Genomic DNA, 20,845 nt, shown 5'->3' on the forward strand with positions numbered 1-20,845 from the left:
TGTATGGATAAAGGAATAAGAAGCCTCAGCTTAGTATCTTATGTCTTATAATTGAAAGGTTGTGTGTGAAAACTTTTCCCCTGGTTTTCCTTTTATCACTTTGAAAATGATGTTGTTGAACCCTTTCTCTCCATTTAGTCCCTCCCCTAATGATGGAAGAGCTTAAAACGTAGGAATCACAAGTCGGTGAACTGATGGGGGAAGGCAGGGGGTGCATGCTGGCGCCTCACAGTGTTGTATAAATGTCACCCTTTTAAAAATAATTACTTCAATATCCGTGGAACATAATGTGTCAATCACTGCACTATCTGTCCAAACACAGTTAAATTAACACTAGCTATTTCACATACTGCTTTGAGACTGGAAGTGCACTCGTATTAATGATTAACAATATCAATTTTTTTTACCGTGAATGTTGAACTGACCGGGATAATTCTATAGTGCTTAACTTGCAAAGTCTTAAAAAACTGGAGTGTAGTGTTTTTACTGTACAAGGATAGTCAAACACTTAGTGCATTTATAGTACAACTGCAGCATCGGTGACAGTGGTTTTGCCTTTGCACCTATCCCAGTATTATGGTGTGCAAATGTGCAGTTAGATCCATTTTTAATGAAGTCCATGACCAAAATAATTCTCAATATTTTATTGCAAGTAGCATCAACTTATCAAAAGGTTTGGAGAACTGAGCTTCTTTGCTGCAGTTAAAAGGGAACAAGTTGTATTACAGTATGGCTATTTTGCCAAAAAATGATTGTTTTTAAATTACCCTTTAAAATGAGAATTCTGAAAGGAGCTAACTTTTCTTCCAATGAACCTTGCACAATTCTGAATACTTCCATTAGTTAAGAAGTAAAAGTAATTAATCAAAGTTTGCTATTGAATTACATACTTTGGCAATTCCAATGCCATTTGGCATCCTTTGTGATGAATTATCATTGTGGTGTTGCACTGGTGAAAAGTTATATCTTAGAAAGTGGTCTCTGATTTCTCTAAATACTGTCTTTACATGTATTTAACTCCCTCTTTGATCCTAACTCTTAGCTGATAAAGCCTACCGTGATATGAAGGTGCATAAATTAAGCCAGTCCATCATTGTATCAGGGGAATCTGGCGCTGGTAAAACAGAAAATACCAAGTTTGTTCTTCGGTAAGTACAAATCTTATAACAGATTTTACTGAATGATTTTACTCGTCCCCTTTCTCCCTGCTTACCCTTTCTCCCTGCTTGCCCTTTCCTCTTTTGCCCCTCTCCCCAGGCCCCTGTATGACTCCCCCGCCAATGCCTGTGGGCCCTTTTCCCTCCACTGGGCCCCTCTCTTCCATTAACCCCCCCCACCCAACCACCCAAGGCTCCTGTTTCCCTCCCCCAATCCCACCTATCCCTTTTTGGGCCCCTCCCATTACCTTTTAACTCTTTGAAGTCTTGCCTGTTGTGGTCAGACTATGTGGGGTTTGCAGTATGCTTACGGGAGCTATCTGCCTCTTTTTCTTTCTATCACTTTTTCAGATTTTACAGGGAGGCAGAAATTTACTCTCTTCCTGGTTCCATTCTATAGGTACTTAACTGAATCATATGGAACCGGTCAAGACATTGATGAAAGGATTGTAGAAGGTACCCAATTTCCATGAAATGTTAACTTCCGCACACACTATTGAAAAATAAAAAAGACCTGTATGCTTGTAACGAGAAAGCAGGTTGTCAGATTGGCCGGAGATCAAATAATTGGAGTAAATTGTCCTGTTTGTTTATGCCAGTGACATCAGTGCATTCTGAGCGAAATTGACTCATCCAGCATAAAAAAAATTGGGGAATTTTAAATGTAAGTGAGTTATACCCAAGAACACTTGTGATATATTACGCTGCTCCAAGTTTCCATTTGTGTAACTCTGGCCCTGCCCACAAAACTGGTCACGCCCAGGTCAAAATTTGCAGGACTTGATTAATTGTATTGATCCAGGAAGACTTTTCATTGCATTATTTTCTTAGGCGCACAGGCATTCTAGGCATATCTTTCATATTTTAAAAAATTAATTTACTATGAAACTGATTATTCTACAACAATGAAACATGTTGTCTAGAGGTTTGTTTTTACTCATCTCGCATGTTATAATATCAGCATGGGCTGAATGCTTTTCTGTGCTACACTACTCTTTAACCCTACAGACTGGATAAGATTTATTTTCAACATTTATTTCCAAAACAGCTAACCCCTTACTTGAGGCCTTTGGAAATGCCAAAACTGTACGAAATAACAATAGTAGTCGATTTGGAAAATTTGTAGAGATCCATTTCAATGACAAGGTACCTTAAAGAATTTTTTAAAATGTTTCTAGTTGTGACATGGCACTCCAGTTCCCAAAATGTCTCCTTTGTTTTTTTTCCTTCCCCCATGCAGAATGCTGTCGTTGGAGGTTTTGTATCTCATTACCTGTTGGAAAAATCACGAATCTGTACACAGAGCACAGAAGAAAGAAATTACCATATCTTTTATAGGCTGTGCGCAGGTGCTCCTGAAGAGATTAGGCAAAAGTTTCACTTGACCTCCCCTGATAATTTCCGGGTGAGTTCTATGCCATAAGGCTTCAAATCAAATTCTGGACTTATCTTTCTCTCCCTCTCCCCCTCCCTATCTTCTCTTTGTCTGTCTCTCTCATTTTCTTTTTCTCTCATTCTCTCTCTCTCTCTCTCTCGCTCATTCACACACTTCCTCTGGTTCGCGCCCTCACCCTCCCTCTTGTTCTCTCGCTCACTTTTGTTTTCTCTCTTACTTGTGTTCTCTCTCTCTCATTCGTGTTCTCTCTCTCTCACTCGTGTTCTCTCTCTCTCACTCGTGTTCTCTCTCTCTCTCACTTGTGTTCTCTCTCTCACCCGTGTTCCCTCTCTCTCACCCATGTTCCCTCTCTCTCACCCGTGTTCTCTCTCGCTGTCATTTGTGTTCCCTCTCGCTCTCATTCATGTTCCCTCTCGCTCTCATTCGTGTTCCCTCTCGCTCTCATTCGTGTTCCCTCTCGCTCTCACTCGTGTTCCCTCTCGCTCTCACTCGTGTTCTCTCTCGCTCTCACTCGTGTTCTCTCTCGCTCTCACTCGTGTTCTCTCTCGCTCTCACTCGTGTTCTCTCTCGCTCTCACTCGTGTTCTCTCTCGCTCTCACTCGTGTTCTCTCTCGCTCTCACTCGTGTTCTCTCTCGCTCTCACTCGTGTTCTCTCTCGCTCTCACTCGTGTTCTCTCTCGCTCTCACTCGTGTTCTCTCTCGCTCTCGCTCATGTCTCTCTCTCACTCACTCGTGTTCCCGCTCGCTCTCACTCACTCGTGTTCCCTCTCTCACGCGTGTTCTCTCTCTCACGCGTGTTCTCTCTCTCACGCGTGTTCTCTCTCTCACGCGTGTTCTCTCTCTCACGCGTGTTCTCTCTCTCACGCGTGTTCTCTCTCTCACGCGTGTTCTCTCTCTCACGCGTGTTCTCTCTCTCACGCGTGTTCTCTCTCACGCGTGTTCTCTCTCACGCGTGTTCTCTCTCTCACGCGTGTTCTCTCTCTCACGCGTGTTCTCTCTCTCACGCGTGTTCTCTCTCTCACGCGTGTTCTCTCTCACGCGTGTTCTCTCTCACGCGTGTTCTCTCTCACGCGTGTTCTCTCTCACGCGTGTTCTCTCTCTCACGCGTGTTCTCTCTCTCACGCGTGTTCTCTCTCTCACGCGTGTTCTCTCTCTCACGCGTGTTCTCTCTCTCACGCGTGTTCTCTCTCTCACGCGTGTTCTCTCTCTCACGCGTGTTCTCTCTCTCACGCGTGTTCTCTCTCTCACGCGTGTTCTCTCTCTCACGCGTGTTCTCTCTCTCACGCGTGTTCTCTCTCTCACGCGTGTTCTCTCTCTCACGCGTGTTCTCTCTCTCACGCGTGTTCTCTCTCTCACGCGTGTTCTCTCTCACGCGTGTTCTCTCTCATGCGTGTTCTCTCTCTCACGCGTGTTCTCTCTCTCACGCGTGTTCTCTCTCTCACGCGTGTTCTCTCTCACGCGTGTTCTCTCTCTCACGCGTGTTCTCTCTCACGCGTGTTCTCTCTCACGCGTGTTCTCTCTCTCACGCGTGTTCTCTCTCTCACGCGTGTTCTCTCTCTCACGCGTGTTCTCTCTCTCACGCGTGTTCTCTCTCTCACGCGTGTTCTCTCTCTCACGCGTGTTCTCTCTCTCACGCGTGTTCTCTCTCACGCGTGTTCTCTCTCTCACGCGTGTTCTCTCTCTCACGCGTGTTCTCTCTCTCACGCGTGTTCTCTCTCTCACGCGTGTTCTCTCTCTCACGCGTGTTCTCTCTCTCACGCGTGTTCTCTCTCTCACGCGTGTTCTCTCTCTCACGCGTGTTCTCTCTCTCACGCGTGTTCTCTTTCACTCGTCGTGTTCTTTCTCTCTCAGTCGTGGTGTCCTCTCACTCGTGGTGTCCTCTCTCTCTCACTCGTGGTGTCCTCTCTCTCTCACTCGTGGTGTTCTCTCTCTCTCACTCGTGGTGTTCTCTCTCTCTCACTCGTGGTGTTCTCTCTCTCTCTCACTCGTGTTGTTCTCTCTCTCACTCGTGTTGTTCTCTCTCTCACTCGTGTTGTTCTCTCTCTCACTCGTGTTCTCTCTCTCTCTCTCACTCGTGGTGTTCTCTCTCTCTCTCACTCGTGGTGTTCTCTCTCTCTCTCTCACTCGTGGTGTTCTCTCTCTCTCTCACTCGTGGTGTTCTCTCTTTCTCTCACTCGTGGTGTTCTCTCTCTCTCACTCGTGGTGTTCTCTCTCTCTCACTCGTGGTGTTCTCTCTCTTTCTCACTCGTGGTGTTCTCTCTCTTTCTCACTCGTGGTGTTCTCTCTCTCACTCGTGGTGTTCTCTCTCTCTCTCTCTCACTCGTGGTGTTCTCTCTCTCTCACTCGTGGTGTTCTCTCTCTCACTCGTGGTGTTCTCTCTCTCACTCACTCGTGTTCTCTCTCATTCACTCGTGTTTTCTCTCACTCACACACTCGTGTTCTCTCACTCACTCGTGTTCTCTCACTCACTCGTGTTCTCTCTCTCACTCACTCGTGTTCTCTCTCTCACTCACTCGTGTTCTCTCTCTCACTCACTCGTGTTCTCTCTCTCACTCACTCGTGTTCTCTCACACTCACTCACGGGTGTTCTCTCTCTCACTCACGAGTGTTCTCTCTCACTCACGAGTGTTCTCTCTCACTCACACACTCGTGTTCTCTCACTCACTCGTGTTCTCTCTCTCACTCACTCGTGTTCTCTCTCTCACTCACTCGTGTTCTCTCTCTCACTCACTCGTGTTCTCTCACACTCACTCACGGGTGTTCTCTCTCTCACTCACGAGTGTTCTCTCTCTCACTCATGAGTGTTCTCTCTCACTCACGAGTGTTCTCTCTCACTCATGAGTTCTCTCTCACTCACGAGTGTTCTCTCTCACTCACGAGTGTTCTCTCTCACTCACGAGTGTTCTCTCTCACTCACGAGTGTTCTCTCACTCACGAGTGTTCTCTCTCTCACTCACTCGTGTTCTCTCTCTCACGCGTGTTCTCTCTCTCTCACGCGTGTTCTCTCTCACACGTGTTCTCTCTCACTCGTCGTGTTCTCTCTCTCTCGGTGTTCTCTCTCTCTCACTCGTCGTGTTCTCTCTCTCTCTCACTCGTCGTGTTCTCTCTCTCTCTCACTCGTGGTGTTCTCTCTCTCTCACTCATCGTGTTCTTTCTCTCTCACTCGTCGTGTTCTCTCTCTCTCACTCGTGGTGTTTTCTCTCTCTCTCACTCGTGGTGTTTTCTCTCTCTCTCTCACTCGTGGTGTTTTCTCTCTCTCTCACTCGTGGTGTTTTCTCTCTCACTCGTGGTGTTTTCTCTCTCTCTCACTCATGGTGTTCTCTCTCTCTCTCTCACTCGTGGTGTTCTCTCTCTCTCTCACTCGTGGTGTTCTCTCTCTCTCACTCGTGTGTTCTCTCGCTCTCTCACTCGTGTGTTCTCTCGCTCTCTCACTCGTGGTGTTCTCTCGCTCTCTCACTCGTGGTGTTCTCGCTCTCTCACTCGTGGTGTTCTCTCTCTCTCACTCGTGGTGTTCTCTCTCTCTCACTCGTGGTGTACTCTCTCTCTCACTCGTGGTGTTCTCTCTCTCTCACTCGTGGTGTTCTCTCTCTCTCACTCGTGGTGTTCTCTCTCTCTCTCTCACTCGTGGTGTTCTCTCTCTCTCACTCGTGGTGTTCTCACTCTCTCACTCGTGGTGTTCTCTCTCTCTCACTCGTGGTGTTCTCTCTCTCTCACTCGTGGTGTTCTCTCACACACTCGTGTTCTCTCGCTCACTCACTCGTGTTCTCTCGCTCACTCACTCGTGTTCTCTCGCTCACTCACTCGTGTTCTCTCGCTCACTCACTCGTGTTCTCTCTCTCTCACTCGTGTTCTCTCTCTCACTCACTCGTGTTCTCTCTCTCACTCACTCGTGTTCTCTCTCTCACTCACTCGTGTTCTCTCTCTCACTCACTCGTGTTCTCTCTCTCACTCACTCGTGTTCTCTCTCTCACTCACTCGTGTTCTCTCTCTCACTCACTCGTGTTCTCTCTCTCACTCACTCGTGTTCTCTCTCTCACTCACTCGTGTTCTCTCACTCGTGTTCTCTCTCTCACACACTCGTGTTCTCTCTCTCACACACTCGTGTTCTCTCTCTCACACACTCGTGTTCTCTCTCTCACACACTCGTGTTCTCTCTCTCACACACTCGTGTTCTCTCTCTCACACACTCGTGTTCTCTCTCTCACACACTCGTGTTCTCTCTCTCACTCACTCGTGTTCTCTCACTCACTCGTGTTCTCTCACTCACTCGTGTTCTCTCACTCACTCGTGTTTTCTCTCACTCACACACTCGTGTCCTCTCTCTCACTCACTCGTGTTCTCTCTCTCACTCGTGTGTTCACTCTCACTCGTGGTGTTCTCTCACACACACTCGTGTTCTCTCACTCACTTGTGTTCTCTCTCTCACTCACTCGCGTTCTCTCTCTCACTCACTTGTGTTCTCTCTCTCACTCACTCGTGTTCTCTCTTTCACTCACTCGTGTTCTCTCTCACTCACTCGTGTTCTCTCTCACTCACTCGTGTTCTCTCTTACTCACTCGTGTTCTCTCACTCACTCGTGTTCTTTCACTCACTCGTGTTCTTTCACTCACTCGTGTTCTCTCACTCACTTGTGTTCTCTCTCTCCCTCACTCGTGTTCTCTCACTCACTCACTCGTGTTCTCTCTCTCTCTCACTCGCTGGTGTTCTCTCTCACTCTCACTCGCTCGTGTTCTCTCTGTCACTCACTCGTGGTGTTTGCTCTCTCACTCTTGTTCTCTCTCACTCACTCGTGTTCTCTCACTCACTCGTGTTCTCTCACTCACTCGTGTTCTCTCACTCACTCGTGTTCTCTCACTCACTCGTGTTCTCTCTCTCTCACTCGTGTTCTCTCTCTCACTCACTCGTGTTCTCTCTCTCACTCACTCGTGTTCTCTCTCTCACTCACTCGTGTTCTCTCTCTCCCTCACTCGTGTTCTCTCTCTCCCTCACTCGTGTTCTCTCTCTCCCTCACTCGTGTTCTCTCTCTCCCTCACTCGTGTTCTCTCTCTCACTCACTCGCTCGTGTTCTCTCTGTCACTCGCTCGTGTTCTCTCTCTCTCTCACTCGCTCTTGTTCTCTCTCTCTCTCACTCGCTCGTGTTCTCTCTCTCTCACTCGCTCGTGTTCTCTCTCTCTCTCACTCGCTCGTGTTCTCTCTCTCTCTCACTCGCTCGTGTTCTCTCTCTCTCTCTCACTCGCTCGTGCTCTCTCTCTCTCTCTCACTCGCTCGTGTTCTCTCTCTCTCTCTCTCTCACTCGCTCGTGTTCTCTCTCTCTCTCTCACTCGCTCGTGTTCTCTCTCTCTCTCTCTCTTACTCGCTCGTGTTCTCTCTCTCTCTCTCTCTTACTCGCTCGTGTTCTCTCTCTCTCTCTTACTCGCTCGCGTTCTCTCTCACTCGCTCGCGTTCTCTCTCACTCGCTCGCGTTCTCTCTCACTCGCTCGCGTTCTCTCTCACTCGCTCGCGTGTTCTCTCACTCGCTCGCGTTCTCTCTTACTCGCTCGCGTTCTCTCTCACTCGCTCGCGTTCTCTCACTCGCTCGCGTTCTCTCTCATTCGCTCGCGTTCTCTCTCACTCGCTTGCGTTCTCTCACTCGCTTGCGTTCTCTCACTCGCTTGCGTTCTCTCACTTGCTCGCGTTCTCTCTCACTCGCTCGCGTTCTCTCTCTCTCACTCGCTCGTGTTCTCTCTCTCTCTCACTCGCTCGCGTTCTCTCTCTCTCTCACTCGTGTTCTCTCTCTCACTCGTGTTCTCTCTCTCTCTCTCTCTCACTCCTGTTCTCTCTCTCACTCGTGATCTCTCTCCCTCTCGTGTTCTTTCTCTCTCTCTCACTCGTGTCTCTCTCTCTCTCTCTCTCTCTCACTCGTGTTCTCTCTTTCTCTCTCACTTGTGTTCTCTCTCTCTCTCTCTCACTCGTGTTCTCTCTATCTCTCTCTCTCACTCGTGTTCTCTCTCTCTCTCTCTCTCACTCGTGTTCTCTCTCTCTCTCCCTCTCGTGTTCTCTCTCTCTCACTCGTGCTCATTCATTCACTCTCTTTGGTTCGCGCCTTCACCCTCTCTCTCGTTCTTTTGCTCACTTTTAATTTCCCTCTCCCGTGTTCTCTCACTCGTGTTCTCCCTCTCTCACTCGTGTGTTTGTTCACTCCCTCTCGTGTTGCCGTTCGCGCAGGTTCTCTCCTTTCCCACCAGTCCGCCCCATCCCTCCCTCACGCCCGCCCGCCCCCTCCTCCCCCCCGCCCGCCCGCTCCCTCCCTCCCCCGCGCCCGCCCCTTGTCTCCCTCGCGCCCGCCCCCTGTCTCCCTCACCCCCGCCCTCCCCTGCGCCCACTGGCCGCCTCGCGCCAGCCCGCAACCTCCCTCCCTCGCGCCCGCCCGCCCACTTCCTCCCTCACGCCTTTCCCCTCCCTCCCTCGCAATCTCTATATTTATGTGTGAGGGTTGCTGCAGGGTGTCTTCTCCTTCACTTTTTGGATGGCTGATAATTTCAGGCATTGATGCTGGATTCAGAACTGCTCGAACCTATACCCTTCTTGGTAATGAAATATGATAAGCTCTCTAATGTTATCTTTAGTACTCACTGCTGTCTTTATTTTGATTCATTGGGTGCTACTCTCCATATAGATTCCAGGGGCTGAAAGGAAGGAGTGGTGGCAACTTGATTTAGTATCTTTGCTGTTTGCGGGGATGTGGGTTGGAGAGATGTAGGATTGATTCAGAAGTGGGAAATGAGCAGTATATCTTACAGTTCATGATCAATTTAATTATTGTACAACATGCACTCCTTGCCAAAACAGAATGGTACCACAGCAAACATTTACAGGAGGGAATTTCTTAAATTTGAGTCTTGGGTAGGTTTTTTTATGTTGTTTGGGATGTCATTTTTCTCCACATTATTTTAAGGAATTAATTCCACTAGATCAAGGTTGCCATCTGGACACATAAATAAATTATTACACTGCTACTTATGGAACGAGGAATACTTGTCTGAAAAGGCTGCAGATCAGTACCCTTAAATGTCAGCAACATCCAGAATTTTATACATGAATGTGATTGACATCTTAAAGGTCTCTTACAGGGCAAGATGTTACTGGGGAAAGATTGTCACTGTAACGTATTTAGCTTTACCAGTCACTTTGGATTATAATGGGGACCAGAGATGGGTGGCTCAAATCTATCATCATTTGAAGGCTTGTCCCTTTGACCCACACTAACCAACACTTCATGGAAGTCCTTGCAGAGAATATCTACTGGCTGCCAAGTGGTTAATGCATAATGCTGACCAGGAGACATTTATTGATTCAACTCAGTCCCTGCTTTACTCTTAGCATAAACTTGAACAGGTGCAAGCTTAAAACAAAAACAAAAAGGCGGCCCCCTCCCCCTTCCCGCTCCCCAGCCATTGGCATGTTTGCTAGCTAACATCAGCTTACATTTATATAGTGCTTCTGAAGCAGTGCAATGTCCCAAAATACTTCATTGGAATATTATCAAACACCATTACATTTATCCCAAAAACAAACTCCCTGAAGCTCGGGCATGACGAGTGATCAACACAAGGTAGGCTTCAGGAGAGTGTTGTTTCGAGCTGTATATCTTGCTTGGTATTTTTAAAGAATCGAGGCATACAGGGATAAGTATTTTACACTGCAAGTATTTACACTACAATTATGTTGTCCCTTTATGTAAGTAGAGTTATTGGAGGACCACCAAATATTGATTGGAAATTTGATTACAGTATTTTGCTGTGTAGGTATCCTGACAGTAATTTCTTGTTTAACGCCAATTATGTTTTATGGAGAGGGCATCTCAGCCTTTGAAGTGTTCCAATTCTATAATGTAGATTGTAACAACAAATGTACAGGTTTCATGAATGTCTTTACTGCCCTAAGAATTGCTATGGTCAGGGTAAGGCATGGCGTTTGGGTTACACAAGCTACACATGATCTATAATTGTCAATTAAAAGTTGTGAGTTAAAAGCAGAAAAATAAAGCTTTTGCCTTCAACCTTCTCCCCACCTCTCCCCTCACCCCCGACTCCTGCCAAAAGAATCATTGTGTTGGTGCTGGGTGAACTGGGATACTGTGAATTGAAGTGTGATTTCCCTAAGATGAAGGCAATGAGAATGATTAGCACTAGAGGGCAATGTTGGGATGGGTTCAGGAAAATGGAGTCCCTTATGCAGCAGCAGTTTTAATTGTAACTGATTCAGAAACTGAGCAATTCTCCATGAGTGTAGCTAAGGAATGGTTTATTCTTTGTGCTTCTCACCTGCTGGCTGTTTTGTTAATACTGTAGCTGTTCCAAACTCTCAGAATTGGGAAAGATCTTAAGTTTGATGCCCTGATTTGAAAAATCAGTGATACAACAAACAATCCTGTTTTTCACACTGTGGGAGATACTTGATCTATTTCAGAAGAGTTAACTCTATTTCGTAAAGATTAGAAAAATCTGACTTCACCTTTTACATGTTGTATTCACTTAGTTACAACTGTTACAATGGATAAAGAGCTGGCTATATTTAAGTTCCAAACTTTAAGAAACTTGTAAAATTAAAGCCAATAAATGCTGGAAGAGATACAAAGTCCCACCTAAAATGTTAACTTTCTCCTGAAGATGCCAATCATCCTGATGTACATTCCCAGCTATTTTTCTCTTTTGGTTCTGGATTTTCGATATTTTTTTCTGCTTTTCATGTTGTGGAATTGTTCAGCAGGGTGAAGGGCAAAAAGATCATTGGGCCAGAGCCCCCTGCTCAGCTGTTTCTAGAAGACACAAGAGTGTTGCCATTCACCAAGTAAACACTTCAGTTCAGAGTATCACCAGTTTGATTTCCTTTAACATGGAAGGTGCTGCCTTTTCTTGCTCAAGACCCAAACTTCGTTTGCCCTTAAGTGGTGTTTGGCGGCAAACCTTCTACTGTCTGTCTTCATTGATGTCTCCTTGGAATATTGTGGCAACCACTCACCATGTGGACTACAGAGATCAAAGTGAATTCTATTTGCCTAATTCTTGCAGATTCTACCTACCGTCACAGGCCCCGCAGTAGGTATTCCTACAAGCTTGGTCTCTTAAAGCCTAGCCTGTTTTGATGCAGATGTAACACTGACAAGCAGCAAAGACAGGTTAGGCCTGGGCCTTTTTGTAGGTACTCTTCATAACTGTAGCTGAATAATGCAGGTAACAGTAGATACAAACATGGTTTATACAGTAAATGTTGTAACTCTTTGAATAATGAAAATCATTTGTCACTTTGGCAATACATTGTGTGTCACTTACATTAATGTTCTACCCCATGATAAGGCGAAAGGGGAGTGAGGCCTTACTCCAGGGACTGGCTGGGTGGGTAGGGCATCATTCTATCCTGGAAGCTGGGGGGGAGGGTGCTCCCTCCAGGTTCTGGGGTAGATTGGGGGAGTGGGGGGTAGGGGGCGGTGGTGGGCTGTGCTCTCTCATTTCAGAGATAATGAATTGCTAAGTGTCCAATGATACTTTGAGACTGCCTCTAAGACTGAAAGTGACAAAGCAACTTTTTGTGCATAAGTGCCATCTATTATGTATTCATTTTCTATATTGTTGTATATGTACCTTTACAGTATTCATTGGGTTACAGACTTACTTGTGAATAATCTTAATTGGATATGATGCTTAATTATTTTACAAGTGTTCATCTTGTGCAATAAAGGGTAAGTGTGCTATCTGTGTGCACAATTCAGCAGTTTTTCTTGATTTAAAGGACTTCCATATCTTTGGGTTTCTTATTTTGGCCCTCGTTCACCTGCAGATGAAACTGATATTGTCAGAAGATAGCTAGGAGTGACAGAGAATCTTCAGTGTGCAGGGAAACTCTAACTTATATAATGGACAGTCCTTTAATCATAAATCATCCTGTGTGAAGTGTACGTAACTATATCTCTTTAGATTTAGCATGGATGTTTATGGGGGCGACACCAGTTTATTCCCATTTTTCTTCAACAGTTTATTGGAGCTTCAAGAAACTAAATTTGCAAGTATATTTTCTGTTGTACATTATAGCGTCCATTGTCACACTTCGTGAAAGCAGCGTTTTTATAGTGTTTAGTGTAGCTTGCACTGAACCTGACCAAATTTAGATTCTCAATATCCCTCATAAGAACAAATTTTAAAAAGCCCAACCGACACCAAGATGAGAGCAAGTATAGAAACCTTTTTGGATTGGTTGTAGTTTAATTTTTTTGGTCAGGAAAAGAAAGGCTTTTCATGGTATTTTTGGCACACTGCGAGTTTAAGAAGAACTCTTAAAGAGATCGGAGTTCTCTCGGTGCAGTTCTCCAGATGTTAAAATGTTGTCTCCATTTGTCAAACTTGTACTTATAGGATACTCTGTCTGCTGTACTTGAAAAATTGCCTTGAATTGATGAGGTTGCAATTTAATTAATGATGGCCTTTCAACCGGAACCACTGAGGCAATTTCACATCTGAAAAGGGGAGAAGAAGGGGGCACAAAAATTTAAGATGATTACAAAAATAATTAGAGGATTAAAAAATAAAATTGCACAGGAGACAGGGCTCTCTGCCACAAACCACTATTGGAGTTGAATTCTTTGAAATTAGGAATTAGATGCATGCTTTAAAAAGTATATTAAAGAATATTGGGAGTGAACAGAAGAGTGGGATTGGATTCTTTCATCTTTGGACAGAAACACAAGACATGGATTTCATCAGCAAGAAACAGTGTTCCTCTGCTATATGTTTGATGATTCTACAAAAGCCCGCCTAAATTTTCAGCCGGGGTTTGTGGAGTGATTCAAGTGTACAAACAACATTTGAAAGAATTAATCCTTATAACTATTTTTTAACAAATCCCCCCACCTGCCTAGCAAGGTGATTTTTTTCTCCACTCGGGGCATTCTTGCTGTCATCATCATCAGCAGCTGTAGGGAAAAGCAGGCTCGAGTTTCAAGGGTTTCTGAATTTGAAATGGAAAAAAATGTCAGCTAGAGATTTGGCAACTCAAAGATGCTAGGGAGTCCAATGTCACTCTCCTTGTTACCTGTATTCATAAATATACAGTCTAAAGCATGCATCTAATTTCTATTTAAAGGGATTCAGCTGCAATAATACTTTGTGGCAGAGAATTCTGCCTGCTGTGTAAACACTTCTTAAAACCACTAATTCTTTTTGTGGTCATCTTAAATTTTTGTGTCCCCTCTCCCCCCTCCTTCCCTTTCATATGTAGAATTCACCACTATTGATGTGGATATAATTCTGTAAGCAATACACCATTTTACAATCCAGGAATACCTGCTCAGCCTCATTTGAACAGGGATGCTGTGGATTGTTGAGTCAGCAGGCACTGAAAGGAGGAATGTAGACAACTTTGTGGCATAATCTAAACTGATCACAAATTAAACTGTGAGATTAACATAGGATGACAAAGGATTTTGTTAATGAATAAATGATTTAAAAGAAAATGTGATGGTAGCACTAAAGCTTAGCCTAATGGTGATTGGACAGATCAGCTGGATTTCCTCTTCTTCTCCTCCTCCTTGTAAGTATTATAGTGGATGAAAGTGTTTTGTTGTGCTGTTCGCTTACTGTGATAAAACTTCTCTCTTGTGCTAAATTCATCTCTTCACTGTAGTATCTGAGCCGAGGATGTACCAAGTACTTTGCCAACAAGGAATCAGACAAGCGGATTCTACAGAATCGCAAGAGCCCAGAGGTAAAGTGCTAACATGTTGCAGAATCTGCACCTGCTTGAACGGAGCTTCCACAGTCCATTCCATGTGCTGCAAGCTGCTTAACTTAGTTGAATGTTTCCAAAACGAGAGGGGGGTGGGGGGTGGTTGCTGGAAAATTCCTATGTTAATTTGATTTTTAAATGTAAACAATTCATTGCCAGAGAAGTTTCAAGAGTTCAGGAGCATGAAAATTTCAGACAGCACATATTTTAGTTTTAATCTTTGAAACCCTTTGAGTAAATGAGTGCCTACAATTTATTAAGTTATTGAGAAGTATGTGGATACCAAATTAAAGATAAAGTCTTGATGCTCTCTGTTGGGATGCAGTTGAGCAAAAATGGAACAAGAATGCAGATTGTCGAGATCAACTGATCCATAAATTTTAAATTTGTGAGGTAAAGCTGTTAGAGAGTATGGAACCCAGGTAGGTAAATGAAGCGGAAAGATAAATCAGCCATGATCTAATTGAATGGTGGAACAGGTTTGAGGGGCTGAATGACTTACACATATCCCCATGTTCATAATTCATTTTGAAAAAGGGATATAACTAGCATTGGAGGAGGTTGGTCGCTGTGATAAAGGATTATTGGATTTCATAGTAGGAGACCAGAGATCAATTCCCAATTTTACTGAAATTCTCAGGAAAGAGATTCCCCTCTCACTACATTTCATCAGGCTTGACCTAATGCCTAGGGAGGGGAAAAAGTTCTCTCCCCACATTGCTGAATGAGTTAGTCTCTGAGAGATTGCTGTCTCCGAGCTGCTTGACCAGAAAGACACAGTTGGTGGAAATAGAATGCTGTGGGAATTTGTGAGCAGTTGACAACCACATGGCACTTAGCAGTGTTTGGGTAAATGAAAAGCAGTTTTTTCTTTATTATCATATCTTATTCCAAAGTGAATTGAAATGGTTTTACCTGGAGAGCAATATGGAAAGGTTATGCCCAGTGCGCTGTGTTTGTTATTAATCTGCAGTGCAAGAATCACAATTTGCAAACTATTCTATTGAAATAAAACTATGTTATGACCCAGCAGTTGGTAAAGCTAAGTTATTTAAAAATCCCATAGGGAAACTTTAAACAACTGTCATGACCTATATTTTTAAGTGGTATGTTTGAGATGCAGCTCTAAATTCAGGAATCAGACCACCAATTCTCGAGAGGTTTTATATCAAACTACATGAGACATTTATTAATTTACAGAAGTTAAATATATACACATGGCTATAAATTACTGCTATCATAACTATCACCAGCCCCTTTGAACTCTACCTCTTCTAACAATAAAACCCCTTTCATAGTACCGATTTTGTTAGTAATATAAACATTGCTTGGCCTCTGCTAGCTAGGTGTCAGATTTCACTCCCCTTCTTGAATGCTGTATTCAACAAAAATGCAAACGCACTCTACCTCTCTTAAATCTCAAAATTGCTATTTATCAAAGCATCCAGATTAGCTATCTTTAATCCAATTAAGACACACCCACAGACTAACCCTCTATTTAAAAAAACATAATATCCAATAATGTTGTATACATTAATAGCTTCGTGACGCCCCCCACCCTATTGAAAAATGAACTGTCATAATTCTAAAAGACGGCTTCATTTTAATAACCTATCTTTCACTATCTCCTATACGTATTACATTATTGCATTCCCAGACGCATGCATTAATATAACTATATATGCACACACAAGTCCTTGGTATCAACAGAAATCACTCCAGTTCAGTGTCTAGGCTTTTTAAAAAAAAAAGTCCCATTTTCCTCCAAGCTTCAGACACTTGGTAACACATCTGCGATTTTCTCTTCCAGCAATATGTATAATATGTATAATGGTTGCAATAATAGTCCCCATCTGAAAAGCCTTGCACTTTTGTCTCGAAATTTGTCCAAAAACTTCAAAGGATTATGGTCTGTATAAACAATTGTTTTGGATGAATTCTTTGCAACATAAATTTCAAAATGCTGCAACGCTAACACCAAACTCAAAGTCTATTTTCACTCATTGAATACCTTCTCTCTTGTACATTCAGCTTCCGTGAAAAATGCTCTATTGGTTTTTCAATTCCAGCGTCACCTTCTTGAAACAGTGCAGCCCTAATGCTTATACGGCTTGCGTCAATGGCCAACTGGAATTGCTTGGCATAATTGGGTGCTGCCGAAACTTGTGTCATAGTTAGTACAGTTTTTAAACTATTGAATAACCTCTGACACTCCAGTGTCCGTTGAAACTTCTTGTTTTTTAATAGCTCAGTCAGTGGAGCAACCACTTGGCTAGAGTATGGTACAAATTTCCAGTAAAACCCACTCATGCCCAGAAATCTCTCAACTTCTCGTTTTGTTATAGGCACTGGGAAATCCATGGTCACCTTGCCTTTCGCATCTCTTGGAGCCATCTTACCATGTCCAATGGTATGGCCTAGATACGTAACTTACGCTTTTGCAAATTCACTTTTAGCCAAGTTCATCACTAAATTAGTTTCTTGTAGTCGAGTAAATAATTCTTCCAAATGCTCCTCCCACATCTGACTGAAAACGATTAGATCATCAATATAAACAGCACAATTGCATAGACCAGCAATTACTTTGTCAGCCTTTGAAATGTCACAGCTGCATTCTTCATATCAAATGGCATGACTTTAAACTGATATAGTCCACTTGGCATTACAAAAGCTGATATCTCCTTTGCTCTCTCTGACAGCGGTACCTGCCAATATCCTTTTAGCAAGTTAATCTTTGTGATAAATTTCGGTTGTCCCACTTCCTCAATGCAATCTTCCAACCATGGTATGGGATATGAATCCTCTTTTGTCACCTCATTCACTTTTCAATAGTCCACATAGTGTTTGTGTTCTATCCGGTTTCAGCACCATGCAATAGGCGAGCTCCAGTTATTGCAACTGGACTCAATGATATCATTTTGAAGCATGAAATCAATTTCTTTATGTACTTGTGATAACTTTGCCGAATTTAACCTATAAGGTTGTTGCCTTATTGAAAATGAAATTTGTACCGAAACACCATGTAAAGCTAAATGTGTCTTTCCCAGCTTATTTCCACAAATAGGTTTGTGTGACTGCAATAGCTTTTCCAAATTCCAAATCACTTTGACACATGCTTGGAAGGTAATTCAATATTTCATTAAAACTTTCAAGGCCCCCTCATTATCCAATTTGATTAGAGGAAAATCAATTTTAGAGTCCTGCATTCACCATCACTGATTCCTCTTTTTGCTCCTTGTCCCTGTCAAAGTACTTTTTAAGCATATTTACATGACACATCCTTTGCTTCTTTCTTCTATTTGGAGTATTTATTAAATAATTTACTTCACTCAATTTTTTTTCAATCCTGTAAGGCCCACTAAATCTTGCATTTAATGAATCACCTAGTACTGGTAACAAAACTAGTACTTTCTCTCCAGAAACAAAACTGCAAGTTTTAGCTTTCTTATCTGCTTTCACTTTCATCGTTTGCTGTCATATTTTTAAATGTTCCCTAGCTAACTCTCATGCTCTGTTCAATCTTTCCCTGAAATTTGATACGTAATCCAGGAGAATAGTTTCTGAATTTTGACCCACCAATTTCTCAAAAATCAATTTCAGTGGTCCCCTTACCTCATGACCATAAAGTAGTTCAAAAGGGCTAAAACCAGTCAATGCATTAGGAATGTCTCTTATAACAAATAACAAAAATGGATTTCCTGTATCCCAATCCTGTGGATAATCCTGATCGTACACTCTCATTATAGTTTTTAAAGTTTGATGCCATCGTTCCAAAGCTCCTTGTGACTCCAGATGATAAGCTGTTAACTTAAATTGTTTTATCCCCAAACTTGATTACTTTCTTAAACACCTGTGATATGGAATTTGACCCATGACCTCATTGTATTTCTTTAGGTAAACCATATCTTGTAAAACAATTAACTCCTGCACAAGCTGCTTAGTTGTAATATTTCTTAACGGTATCACTTCAGGAAACCTAGTAGACATATCCATTATTGTCAGTAAATACTGACTCCCACTTTTAGTCTTAGGGAAGGGTCCTACACAATCAATCATGACCTTGGTAAAAGGTTCTTCAAATGCTAGTATTGGGATTAAAGGTGCCGGCTTAATCACTGCTTGTAGTTTTCTTGTTATTTGACCTGTATAACAAGTTCTACTGAATTTGGCTACATTCCTATGCAATCCTGGCCCCAAAAAAACCTCTATCTTTTCCTGTGTTTTCCAAATTCCTAAATGTCCCCCATTGGAATTTAATAAGCGATCCCCAGAATCTCATTTCTATAACCAAATGGGATAACAATCTGATACACCTCCCTCCAGCTTTCATTTGCTGAGACATGATCCGACCGCCACTTTCTCATCAAAACATCTTGAAGATAATTTACTGGAATACATTTTGCTTCTGTTTCTGAATAAGCTTTCTGATACAATTGCTTTAATTGCAAATCATTTTTCTATAACTCAACTTCTTTGAGTTAAACATTTCAGGTGAATTTTCCTGTATTCCTTCCTGCTGAACAATGTTATCAAAAACAGTGCCAGCTAATTGGATCTCAATACCTTCCTCTTGCCTTTGAACTGCCTAGTCACCTCGTTTGCCTTGTTCTTCCCTATGAGCCTTTGATCTCATTACAACACAATCAGGAAACAATCCAGGATGTTCCTTCTGTATCATCTCTGTTGAAAACATGTCTACAGGCTGCTCAATTACCATAGGCATCATCCACATTTGCGACCTAGCTATATTATTATCCAGAATAAATTGAACCACTGCAATGGGCAATTTTTCCACCACTCCAACTATAACTTCACCTGGCTTCCATTTGCTCTTTAAATTTACCTTCCACAATGGAATAGATTTAGCATTTTCATGAACCCCACTTATTATTACCTGTTCCTGCAATACTCCCTTTGAACAACAAATATCACTATTCCACAACATTAAGAATTGACTGGTCCCTGTGTCTCTTAAAATTTTAACATCTTTACCTACTCCACCTTGTATACATGGAAAGACTTTCCCATCACATACAAAGTTTTGAAACATTTCTGCAACCTGCTCCTCAAAATTCTTTTGAGTAAACTGTGAACATAATACTGTTTCACCTGTACGCAAACCACTGGTTTCTCCTGTGCCTAAACCTCAGAACCCACAGTACTTTTACTTCCAGAGGTTTTCTGTACCCCAACAGTTCCAACAGATTTTTCCTGCAACCTCCAACACACTGACTTCATGTGCCCCATTTTATCACAATGAAAACACCTCAATTTTCAAATGTCACTTCTACCTTCAGCACCTTTCTTTTTATTCTGAGAGAAAACTTCCTGGGAACTTCCAGCTACTCCTTCTCTCCCCTGACTACCTACCTTCCTTTCACCTTCTGACTTTTTATCCTTTTCCAATTTGAAAGGGTGACAAAAAAAGTTTAGCTTTATGAACTAACTCATAATCATCAGCTATCTCTGCTGCTTGTCTTACAGAATCAACCCTCTGTTCCTCCACAGGAGTTCTCACTAGCGAAGGGATTGAATCTTTAAATTCTTCCAAAAAAATTACTTCCCTAAGAGCTGCATAGGTTGTTTCTATTTTTAATGCCCGCATCCACCGGTCAAAATTACTTTGTTTTACTCTTTCAAACTCAATATAAGTTTCTCCAGGCTGTTTTCTCATATTCTTTAATTTCTGCCTGTATGCTTCAGGAACCAACTCATAAGCACTCAAAATAGCCTTTTTCACTACATCATAATTCCCCGACATTTGTTGCGATAGCGAAGCATATACCTCATGCGTCCTATCAACTAACTTAGACTGTAACAATAACATCCAGTTTTCCTGTGGCTATTTAATCTGTTTAGCTAGCTTCTCAAATGAAATAAAGAATGCTTCAATATCTTTTTCCTCAAACTTTGGAAGAGCTTGTACAAATTTAAACATCTCCCCACTGGATTCTACACTAGAGATAAGTCCTTCCTCATCTACTGGCATCTCTTTTTTTAACTGCCAACATTTTCAGTTGGAATTCTCTCTCTTTGTCTCTTTCTTCCTTCTCTATCTTCACAATTTCGAATTCCATTTTAAAAGTCTGTCTTTTGCTTCTAATTCAAGTTTTTTCAGCTCCTTTGCTTGTTCAGATTCAAGCATCTTCATTTGTATCTGAAGTCTCACTACGTCCAGCTGTGACTCACTAGTGTCAGGTTTCACTCCCAACTGTAGATGCTGTGCTATACTTTTAATTATATATGATTTCCTAGACCCCCTTAGGTAACCCCAATTTTAACTTATCTGCCAACTCTGTTAATTTACTTTGGTTATTTTCTTCAACTCTTCTTCAAGAGTTATATCTTCTACTCCCATACAAGTCATAGCAATTGCCAAAGCCATCTTGCAGTCTCTCCGGTTCTAAAGTACCTCACCAACTCCTGAATTCAAAGTGCTTCTCGTACTCGCTACCGTAAGATTCACAAATTCCAAGCCAATCATGGAATTAGAAATATTTTGATCCCGCTAGAGCCCCCAATTGTTCTGATCCAG

General features: G+C 42.8%; 1 protein-coding gene across 4 annotated transcripts in view; it reads left to right on the forward strand.

The window, feature by feature from the left end:
- myo6a (myosin VIa) overlaps positions 1-20,845 on the forward strand; it is a 374,163-nt gene that overhangs the window by 169,756 nt on the left and 183,562 nt on the right. For all 4 annotated transcript variants that reach the window (XM_041215736.1, XM_041215766.1, XM_041215745.1 and 1 more), the window contains exons 6-10: positions 1,043-1,148; positions 1,558-1,613; positions 2,206-2,303; positions 2,398-2,562; positions 14,209-14,289. In XM_041215736.1, the coding sequence (XP_041071670.1) occupies positions 1,043-1,148; positions 1,558-1,613; positions 2,206-2,303; positions 2,398-2,562; positions 14,209-14,289 (506 nt within the window). The remainder of the gene's footprint in view (positions 1-1,042; positions 1,149-1,557; positions 1,614-2,205; positions 2,304-2,397; positions 2,563-14,208; positions 14,290-20,845) is intronic.

The sequence above is a fragment of the Carcharodon carcharias genome, chromosome 2, assembly GCF_017639515.1.
Source record: "Carcharodon carcharias isolate sCarCar2 chromosome 2, sCarCar2.pri, whole genome shotgun sequence".
Classification (NCBI taxonomy): Eukaryota; Metazoa; Chordata; class Chondrichthyes; order Lamniformes; family Lamnidae; genus Carcharodon; species Carcharodon carcharias.